The sequence below is a fragment of the Temnothorax longispinosus genome, unplaced genomic scaffold (assembly GCF_030848805.1).
Source record: "Temnothorax longispinosus isolate EJ_2023e unplaced genomic scaffold, Tlon_JGU_v1 HiC_scaffold_294, whole genome shotgun sequence".
Classification (NCBI taxonomy): Eukaryota; Metazoa; Arthropoda; class Insecta; order Hymenoptera; family Formicidae; genus Temnothorax; species Temnothorax longispinosus.
Genome location: NW_027270115.1, coordinates 3,199 through 13,479, shown reverse-complemented (window position 1 = coordinate 13,479; position 10,281 = coordinate 3,199). Strand labels below are relative to the sequence as shown.

Sequence of the window (10,281 nt, the reverse complement as noted above, 5' to 3'; positions counted from 1 at the left end):
GCACGGAGTAATGATATGGTTGACAACTACTTCCGTGCGCAAAAGTCTGAAACTCGTCTAGCCGCGCAGTTTTACTCGATCTGGCAAATTTTTGTTCCGTTTCCATTTCTCCAATACCAATCATAAATGAGTACGTCCTACTTGTCTATTGAGCATTCTAAAAGTAAATAATAATGGATCATAAAGAAAAAAGATTAAATAACTTGATTTAAATAACGTTGCCCATAAGATCTTGACGTTCTCTACTTAACCTATATGTCGTAGCGGTAGCAACGACGTTGTCAAGTCTCGCAGTGATCTCTCCCTCTCCCTGCCTCCGAGCAGACGAAAATTATGTCCGATAGTGTTCTTTAGACGACTATTTCTCAAAAATAAATACCGCTTGCTATATCGAACTTTATTGTCATACGTTACTAATAATATGAGGCATCTTATACTATTTTTTCAAAAAAATTCTAAGAAAACTGTATTTATTATTCATTAAAATGTCCGTGTCGAGAGAGCTCAACATAGGGATCCCGTGTTAAAAATCGGAACTTTGAAGCTGAATATCTCAAATTTTAGTACCGCAAGGGGCATTGAATAAAACGCCTACGTATAAAACGCGTTTAATTAAACACATACTGAAAGTTTAAGAAAATTTCTAAGAAAACGATTTTGCCGGTGAACGTCCTTAACTTTGATAGAAAATAGACATTTTTGATAAATTACGCTTCAGAAAATACTAAATGACAAAGTCATATTCTTCAATAAATTTCGATTACTCTATTATAACCATATTTTAATTTAAAACTTACAGAATATATACAAACATCGACAACTGAAAAAGAACTGAAAAGTCTTCTTTGACACTTTTATTTAAAAAAAAGATAGTTTAAATTGCTCAAATCGGCTATAGTTAAAAAGACTCGGCCTTTCATTTTCAAACAATTTAAATGACAAGAAAAGATCGAAAGTTGCAAAATTCATACTTTAGATTCTATGTCAGGCGAATGCAATTTATCTTCAATAAATTCATCAATGGCGTTGATAAATGTTTTCTTATCATCATAGTACACGTTTTCATATATTTTTGCTAAGCACACACTAGTTATAGTTTGCGTGGAGGATGTGATGTTCATCGAGGATTTGTATTTGTATTCCTCCGTTTCACTGGCTACCTCCATCAATCTTTGCACACCGCGAAGTTCGACAAATCGTTTGGCCCAGTCTAACTTAGTTACGCAATGAATGTTACGCATAATAAGTTCTATTATTGCGTCTCTAGCAAGGCCTGTTAACGTTATACTCGTTATACTGTACGACAAACACAACAGAATGGTGTCTATTTCCTTCTTATGCGCCGCGCACAAAGCCTCGTCGGGTTTTGAATAGAGTTTATTAGTCACACCGCTGTAAGTGTTCAATATATTCTGAAATCGAAATATGCAATAAATTTTTAATTACTGAAATATATGTAAATACATTTATTTTACTCGATCTTTACCTGTAAACAATATTGAGACGCATTAACTCTCTGTATAGATGTGCTGTTCATTATTTCCAGGAACCGAGGCAAACCGACGGATTTCATAACAGACTCGGTTCGACTAATATTGTTTTTGCATAACTCGCCCACAATACGAATCGCGCTACAGATTACTTCCTCGTTCGTGTCCACTTTCACAAGTTGTGCGATTTTCGATACACCTTCCTTTTTGAAGATCTCCTCGACACCAGCTTCGTCACGTGTGAGCACAAGCAAATTATTCATAGCGACTTCACGTCCCTTCTCACTTACGTTCACGTCAAATGCTTGATCCAGCAAATTTGATACCTAATACAAAACAAAATTAAGCGTATACTTAAATATAATGATCTGCAATAAAAATTTAAATAACTGTAACAACTAACATTATATTTGTATGATGTAATTTCTACCCGTAGTGTGCAGACTATTATTTAACAAGAATTAATAATTATATAATAAAAGACAAAAACTCAAATCCATTTGTCAAATTATGTGTGATATTGAAACAAAAACTCTTACTAATACTCAAATCCAGTATGAAATATATATTTCATTTTTATTCTCTTATCTACATTAAATTACCATGTCTTGCGAGTTGACGAACTTTTACAACAGTTACGTATATTTACCTTGGCACTAATTTTTATATCTTTATTGCGACGATCTTGTACAATTTCACGTAAGCGCGTCGCTACGGGCTGAATAACTTTGTTATTGGGATCAGATGAAATAATGATCTCCGCGTCCCGAAATGCCTCCTCGAATTTGTCTAACGCTATTAGTGCTTGATATCTGTGATACAGTATTTTGTTACAACATATCATTAACGCATTGTCGCAGTCTTCAACCACTTTCTCGTAATTGCCCAGCTTTAAATAAGTAGCAATTCGATTTCCATAGTACATTCTTTTGTCATGATCGTTTTCTTCTACATTCAGTGCGTTTGTGTAGTGACTTAATGCTTCAGACCAATTGCCTTTTTCAAACTCTTCATTACCCTTCTCGTTCCATTCCTTTGCACTCACAACTGACTTCGCCATGGTGGAATAACTGTACAACCCAAATTATATGATGTTACATTATATGTTTTAACATAGAAAGACTCTGACATTTCATATCGTGTCTTTTATTTATATATGTATTATCTTAAACGCAAAAAGCATAGAAGATGAAATTATTACTAAAGAATTATATGCATGAGACAATATAGGCCTGTTCGTTTTAGCTGAACTTCTTGCACAGTTCATCTTTCCTCTTTTTCTTTTCACATTAGAAGAAAAAGAGAAAAAATGAACTGTACAAGAAGTTCAGCTGAAACAAACAGGCCTAAAATATATATGTATAATGGATAAAGAATAAACGCACAGTTTAATAATAACAATGCAATTTCAAGTGTGTAATCTGCATGTAAATTGTAATCAATTGTTGCAATAATTTCTATATCAGAAAGTTGACTTTCGTCAAACATTGGCAAACAACACAGAAGAAGTCAATCATTTAAAGTAATTATTTAGTGTTCGTTCTCAGAATCTCCAGAAGCTGTTTGTGCATATTAGACAATGTGAAACTATCCAGACAACTTATGACGCTGTATGCAAATATAGAGATGCAATTATGTACGCTATGCTGGAAGAGTCAGGAACAATTTACATTTCCTCCCTTTTTTACGTCGGAAATTTAACTTCTTCGACGAAAGAAAGTCTAAAGGTTATTCTACATAGAAGTCGTAATCGTGAGTTGTAAGAAATTGACCAATCACATTCGAAATTGAGGAGAATATTCAATCTGTGATTGGTCAATTTCTTACAACTCACGACTACAACTTTTATGTAGAATAACCATAAGAAAGGCGAGCGAATTACCTGAAACGCGCGATAAATTTATGCGTGAGGATGAATCTCATTCCTTCGACATTTTTAATGCATCTAGACTTCTTTGTTCATTTCTTGAATTATTAATAACCTCGTGTGCTCTCGTGTGGTTTCTTTTCCCGATTATTACTAACGTATCTCACATCATTTTCAACAGCCTTTGTTATATTGTTGAATTTTCGTTCAGACCGTCTGCGAAACAGAACAGAATGTAAATTCTTTACCTGTCGGATAGCTTCCTCTTCGATCGTAACGTTCTTCCGTGCTGCTCGAACACCCTAACTTTCTCTACTTTCCTCGACCTTTTAACGAGTGTAACTAAATAAACCGGTAAGAATTCAAATTGCGGGCAAATCGGTCGCGGCTTACATACAAAGTCACTATGACGTAAACATGACCGGTCACGTAAACACTATGTTTACAGTCATAGTGTTTACGTGACCGGGGTAGCAAATGAGGAACGATGATGCATGTCATGTGACTTCCAAAAGCGCGGGCTCGGCCCAGTGATATATGTATATCTCCGTGTACATATTATTTTGTACAATATATTAATATGATTATACTTTAGCAAATTTATGTAATAAACAATGTATGTATACATGTCCTGCACAGTAATCATATATTTAAAGATGTACAAACACGAATATAATTATGATTGTATAACTATGTTTCAAACGACGAAATTGCAGAAATTTAAATGAAACATTTATTTCATTATTTAAAGCATTTTATTTGAAATATAAAAATATATAATAAGATCTCTGAATTAAAATATTTTCCACCTTTTTTCCATGAAATCATCGTCGTTCAGTTCCTTCTAGTACTTTTGCGATTTCTGAGTCTACGTTTGTGGGTATATTTTCAACAAGTTCATATGCCCATAAGTCTCTGAGCAAACGGCTTAGAAGGTCTAATTGTCCTGATAGACGTGCTCTATCACATTCCCGTTCGATCATGACGATGATTGCTTGTCGACGTTCTTCGTTACCGGATCGATCTGCAGCTTCCTTTAAAGCAACGGATGCCAATTCCTTGATATTGATTGGCACGGTATCATTTTTGGTCAATACCGTCAGTATTTTCATTATGTCTGTTTCCATAAGTTTTACAGCGACGTCTTTCGAGCTTCTCAACATATTTATCACAATTATAATACCCCTTTCTTGTATCTTACCCTCTGGATTAGTGAGTAAAAGGCGTAGGGATTCCAACCAGGAATTCGAGTCAAAAACTTTCTTGCACGCCTCTCTGTTGGCCGCCGTCAGCGCCATTAGAATTGCAGCTGCTGCGAACTTAGTATCTTGATTCTTGTCCTTGCACAGTAACATAAGATGCTTAACTCGAGATTTGTCCTCCTCGAAACATTGGATAGCGACTTCATGGTTTGATAACAAAATACCAATAAGTGCTAGGGACGCCACTTTCAAAAGGATGTCTTTCCCGTACACAAAGGCCTCGATCTTCTGAAACACTCCCTCCTTGAATATATTTCCTCTCATGGTGTCGCTGACTTTAGCAAGATTGCACAGAGCTGTTACAGTCTCGCAATTCTCGTCAGCGGAACACTCTGGGTTCAAGAGATTTACCATCGGCCGAACAACCTCCATGATTATCTGGCCAGGAAATGCAACCTCAGGAGGTAACGCGTGTGCTAGATGGACCAGGGCTCGCGAAGCTTCCTTCTTTGTCTTGTATGTGGAATCCTGCGCTAACGACAATAATGCTTTTGTGCCGCCTTGTTGAACAATTATTTCTCTAATTTCGTCTGGAATGCATATCGCGTTGAGAACGGTGGCTGTCAATTCCTTAATATTTCGACTGTCCGTTTTGGAGAGGTTTACTAGAGTGCTGGTCATACCGGCTTTCGCTAACATGCATAGTCTTCTTCTTATTCTGGCGTCGTTTTCGTCGTCGGCTACAACGTGTTTGTCGGCAAAATGATGTCTGACAACCGTTATCAATTCTAAAATCTCGGGTATGTGTTCTTGCTCTTCATAAGCGTTGCACAAATTTATCAACGTTACAAGCACGCCGTAGGAAATCGATTGATCATCAGTCTTGGTGAGCTCCATCATTGCTCGAATGGCTTGTTGATCCTCGATCAACTCGTCTTTGACGTCGTCGTCGAAAGTAAGGTACGACAGGCCTTTTAAGGCCCATTTTATCATATCTTTTTCTTTCTTATAATTGATCAAGAATCGTCTGCAAACCTTGGCCAATTCCTTCGCCGCTCCATGCGGGAACAGTTTGATAGTCGGAGAGCAGAGTGCGTCTTCGAAATTGGTTAACTTGCATAAACCCACTAACGCTCGAATCCGAATTGAATCATGCTTAGAATAATACAGGTTCTGCAATATATTTCGACCTCGCCATATAAATATGTTGGCCTTGTTACAATTGGTTATAGCGGCAACGATACATTCGCAAACCATTTTCTGTTGCAATACGTCATCCGTTTTCGCCATAGCAAGGATCAACCCAATAACTTCTTTTTTACAGATAATTACGTTCGCAACGTCTAGCGGGCCGAATATTAAAGTTGTTATCGCAAGTACTATACGCACCTGTAAAACAATCACATAACAATTTATGAATTTCTACATTTTGTGAACCAATAATTAATTTAAAGAAATATCAATACAATTAGTTTTATTTAATTTTTATTAAAAATAGAGAAAATTTCTGGTTTGAAAAACTAAAAAAAATTGAGCTTTAAAAAATACTGGAAAAGTATTCTTCATATTCTTCATATTCATATTCTTCAATAAATTTCGATTCAACTCTATTATAATCGTATTTTAATTTAAAACTTACAGAATATACAATAATGATAATTAAAAAAATCTGTTTCGACATTTTTGCTTCAAAAAGTAGAGTTCAAGTTGTTCAAAAAGGATATAATTAAAGAGACAGCCCTTTATTTTTAAATAATTTAAATAATCAAAAAAATCTCGGAAGATAATACCTTGGATTCTGTGTCAGGTGAAAGCGATTTATCTTTAATAAATTCTTCAATGGCGTTGATAAATTTTTCCTTAGCAGCATCGTAGTACATGTTTTCATATATTTTTGTTAAACACATACTGGTTTTAGTTCGTGTGGAAGATGTGATGTCTATCGAGGAATTGTATTTGTATCCCTCCATTTCACCGGCCACCTCCATTAATTTTTGCAAACCGCGAAGTTCGACAAATCGTTCGGCCCAGTCTAATGCAGTTACGCAATGAATATTACGCATAATAAGTTCTATTATTGCATCTCTAGCAAGGCCTGTTATCGTTCTACTCGTTACACTATTTAATAGACACGATAGAATCGTGTCAATTTCTTCTTTATGCGCCGCGCACAACGCATCGTCAGGTTTCGAATCGGGTTTGTTATTCATGCCGCTGTAAGTGTTCAATATATTCTGAAATCGAGATATGCAATAAATTTTTAATTACTGAAATACGTAAAATGTGTAAAATAACTGCATGTATTTTACTCGATATTTACCTGTAAACAATATTGAGAGGTATTAACTCTCTGTATAGATGTGCTGTTCATTATTTCCAGACACCAAGGTAAACCGACGAATTTCATAACAGACTCGGTTCGATTAATATTGTTTTTGCATAATTCGCCTATAATGCGAATCGCAGTACAGATCACTTCTTCGTTCTTTTCCACTTTCACAAGTTGAACGAGTTTGGATACGCCTTCCTTTTTGAAGATCTCTTCGGCACCAGCTCTCTCACGTGCGAGTACAAGCAGATTGTTCATAGCGGTTTCACGTTTGCCGTTATCTGCACTCACGTTAAATGCTAAATCCAGCATTTGTGATACCTAATACAAAGTAAAATTATATTTAAATATAATGATCTGTAATAAAAAAATATAAATAATTAAGATTATATTTGTATGAATTTTTATTCCTACAAGATGTGTAAACTATTAAACAATAATATAAACTATTAAACTATTAAATAATAATTATATAATAAAAGAAAGTAAAACTTAAAAACCATTTATCAAATTATATGTGATATTGAGTTCAATAGAAACTCTTACTGAGAGAAGTATTTGGTATAAAAAGTATGTTAAAATTTTTACATTATCTACATATAGACCTATTTATCATCTCTTACGAGTTGATTTATTTCTATAGTAGTTTATATATTTATCTTGGCACTAATACTTGCATTTTCCTTACGACGTTCTTGTACAATTTCAAATAAGCGCGTCGCTACAGGCTGAATAACTTTGTTATTGGGGTCAGATGAAATAATGATCTCCGCGTCCCGATATGCTTCCTCGAATCTCTCTAACGCCTCTAGTGCTTGACATCTGCGATACAGTGCTTTGTTACAACATTTCTTTAACGCACTGTCACAGTCTTCAACCACTTTCTCGTAATCGTGTAGCTTTAAATATACTGCAGCTCGATTTTTGTAGTAAACTCCTTTCTCAGCGTTGTCCTCTTTTATTAGTTTTAGTCCGTTTGTGTAGTGACTTATGGCATTTGACCAATTGCCTTTACTAAATTCTTCATTACCCTTCTCTTTCCATTCCTGTGCAGTCATAACTGACTTTGCCATGGTGGAATAACTCTACAACACAAAATATATGATGCATTATATATTAATATGGAATAACTCTCTGTGATATTTTATATGTATTATCTTAAATGCGGAAAGTATAGAAGATGCAATTATTAGATACTAAATAATTATATGCAAATATGAGACAATAGATCTGTTTTCTGTTGCTGAACTGGCTGCACTAGTTCAGCAACAGAAAACAGATCCAAAATATAATGGATCAAAAATACATACACTATTCAATAATAATTATCCAATTTCTAGTGTGAGACCTGCATGTAAATTGTAATCAATTGTTGCAATAATCTTTATATCAGACAGCTGACTTTTGTTGAACATTGGAAAACAACAGAAGAAGTCAATCGTTTAAGTAACTATTTTAAGTAATTATTCATTCTCAGAATCTCCAAGAGATATTTTTTCTTATATAAAAGTATTTAAGGTACCGTCAACCGAGTATTTGTTTTCCGGTTTTTTAATGCATTTAGAGTATTTTAGAGTTATTTGTTCATTTCTTGAGTGTACTCGCGCGCGCGCGTGTGTGTGCATGTGCGCGCGCTCTCGTGTGACTTCTTTCTTTTCCCGATTGTAACTACGCATCATATATTATTTTTAAATAGCTTTTTGTTATATTGTTGATGAATCTTGATTCAGATCGTTGCGTCGGTGAAACAAATGTAGATCCTTTACCTGTCGGATAGCTTCCTTTTCGTAACGTTTTTTTGATGCTGCTGGAGCACTCGAACTTTTTCTACTTTCTCCACCACGTGTTTACTTTTTTACCGGTCAATTTTTCAACGGGTGATTAAAACCCGCTAAACCGGAAAACATTGACGCCAAGCTGAGGACGTGGCTCGCGGCTACCTTGCGCTGGTTGTAACCACGTGACCGGCGTAGTTAATTACGCTAATGAGTAAATTGAGGCACAAATAACAGAGAGAAACCTGTGACTCCTGCGAGCGGCCGCCGGCCGGTGTTTGTTTTGATATCGTTTTACCGACTGGCGACTGCTTCGCACCGCACGCCACTCGCACCCATATTCAACGTTGGAACTACTTGGCAATTGGCAGTGAATTGGCATACCTGTATACACGTCAGTATGACAGGTTGTCTATTCGTGCAGGCACGTGGTCATTCACCAAGCGTATGGTCAGAGAGAAACCTGAGAGAGGCCATCCCGGCATTTTTCGTCAATTTTTCTGTGTCACATTTTCCGACGCGCCGCCTGAGAAAGTGCGTATCAACTACGTCGTTTCGCTCGGTAACCGCACATGGTTTGCGTCCGTGCTAATGGTTCGTGTCCGAACTAGCCAGTTAGTGGGGATATGCTGCGGCCGCGGCGGCCGCGCTCGGCCGGCCCGGCGCACAGTGGAGCCGTTTGCGCGAATCGCGGAAAAAATTATGTTACTTGTAAAATATGCAATGAATGATCAGAGAACCTTTCAATGTTGACTTATAAAAATTGCAAAAGTGTATATTTATTAAAAATTAATGATAGGAACAAGTATTTGATTGAAATTAAATAAAATTTCAATTTACATTTAATTTAGTATTTACGTATAAGAGCAAAGTAATTCTTGCGTTTCATCGCTTAAGTCTAAATTTTTTTTATGTGGTTTACTTCTTAAACTAGTTATTAACGGATCGGATGACACGGAGCATCATATGCATAACATCTTCATTTGTAAACAGACGGCTACATTTTCTACTATGATTAAGTCGATATATCGTTTATAGTCCTTATTTCTTGCCTCTTGAGCTTCTTCCGATAATGTCCCAACAGGTAACGCTGCATTTTCTATAATTTTCTTACCGTGAAGAAGAATTTTATGAACGGTAATTGGCATCATAAAGTACCAAGAATATTTTTCAATAAATATTTCCGCTGCCTTGTACGCATAAGAACCGAATTTTTCTGAATTTATTTCTTCACCACAATTAATCGTTTGTAATATTGTGGAAAATCTATCTTCTGATCAATTCCTCGTCAACTCCAGTTATTTCTGCTGTGATTTTTGGATCAGCAAAAAATCGTCGAGAAGTACAGTATTTCCGTCATTAGATGATCCGGAACCTTGTTTAACGATGTCTACCCTCAGTCCAAGTTTATTATAAAAATGCGTCTTGTATTCTTTTTTTTGTTTCTTCTTTTTGAACGCGTGTTTCTGGCGTTATTGACCACTTCTTGAAAGACAAATTGTAGGCAATATGTAATATACACTCCATGAATTTGATTCGTGCAAGGGTGACATTCCTAATTTGAGTGCTTCTTCTTTGTTAGACTTTTTATTAATTTCTGTTAAGTTGTTCATTTGAG

General features: G+C 35.8%; 2 protein-coding genes across 4 annotated transcripts; both read right to left on the bottom strand.

Annotated features, from left to right (window-relative positions):
- Positions 1–769: 769 nt before the first annotated feature.
- LOC139824213 (protein unc-45 homolog B-like) lies at positions 770–3,950 on the bottom strand. Of its 2 annotated transcripts, none has more exons than XM_071796710.1 (4): positions 3,373–3,950; positions 2,140–2,560; positions 1,487–1,816; positions 770–1,412 (listed from the first exon to the last, which is right to left on the bottom strand). In XM_071796710.1, exons 1-4 carry the CDS (start codon positions 3,411–3,413, stop codon positions 966–968), a joined length of 1,239 nt encoding a protein of 412 aa, XP_071652811.1. In that variant the 5' UTR covers positions 3,414–3,950; the 3' UTR covers positions 770–965. The 2 variants fall into 2 exon arrangements, with proteins under 2 accessions (XP_071652811.1, XP_071652812.1); XM_071796711.1 differs by having other exon boundaries at positions 3,606–3,950.
- A 139-nt stretch (positions 3,951–4,089) lies between these two features.
- Positions 4,090–10,013, bottom strand: LOC139824212 (protein unc-45 homolog B-like). 2 transcript variants are annotated; one of them, XM_071796708.1, is made up of 6 exons: positions 8,655–10,013; positions 8,199–8,236; positions 7,566–7,973; positions 6,880–7,209; positions 6,350–6,793; positions 4,090–5,948 (listed from the first exon to the last, which is right to left on the bottom strand). In XM_071796708.1, exons 3-6 carry the CDS (start codon positions 7,959–7,961, stop codon positions 4,182–4,184), a joined length of 2,937 nt encoding a protein of 978 aa, XP_071652809.1. In that variant the 5' UTR covers positions 7,962–7,973; positions 8,199–8,236; positions 8,655–10,013; the 3' UTR covers positions 4,090–4,181. The 2 variants fall into 2 exon arrangements, with proteins under 2 accessions (XP_071652809.1, XP_071652808.1); XM_071796707.1 differs by lacking the exon at positions 8,199–8,236.
- Between the last annotated feature and the right edge of the window lie 268 nt (positions 10,014–10,281).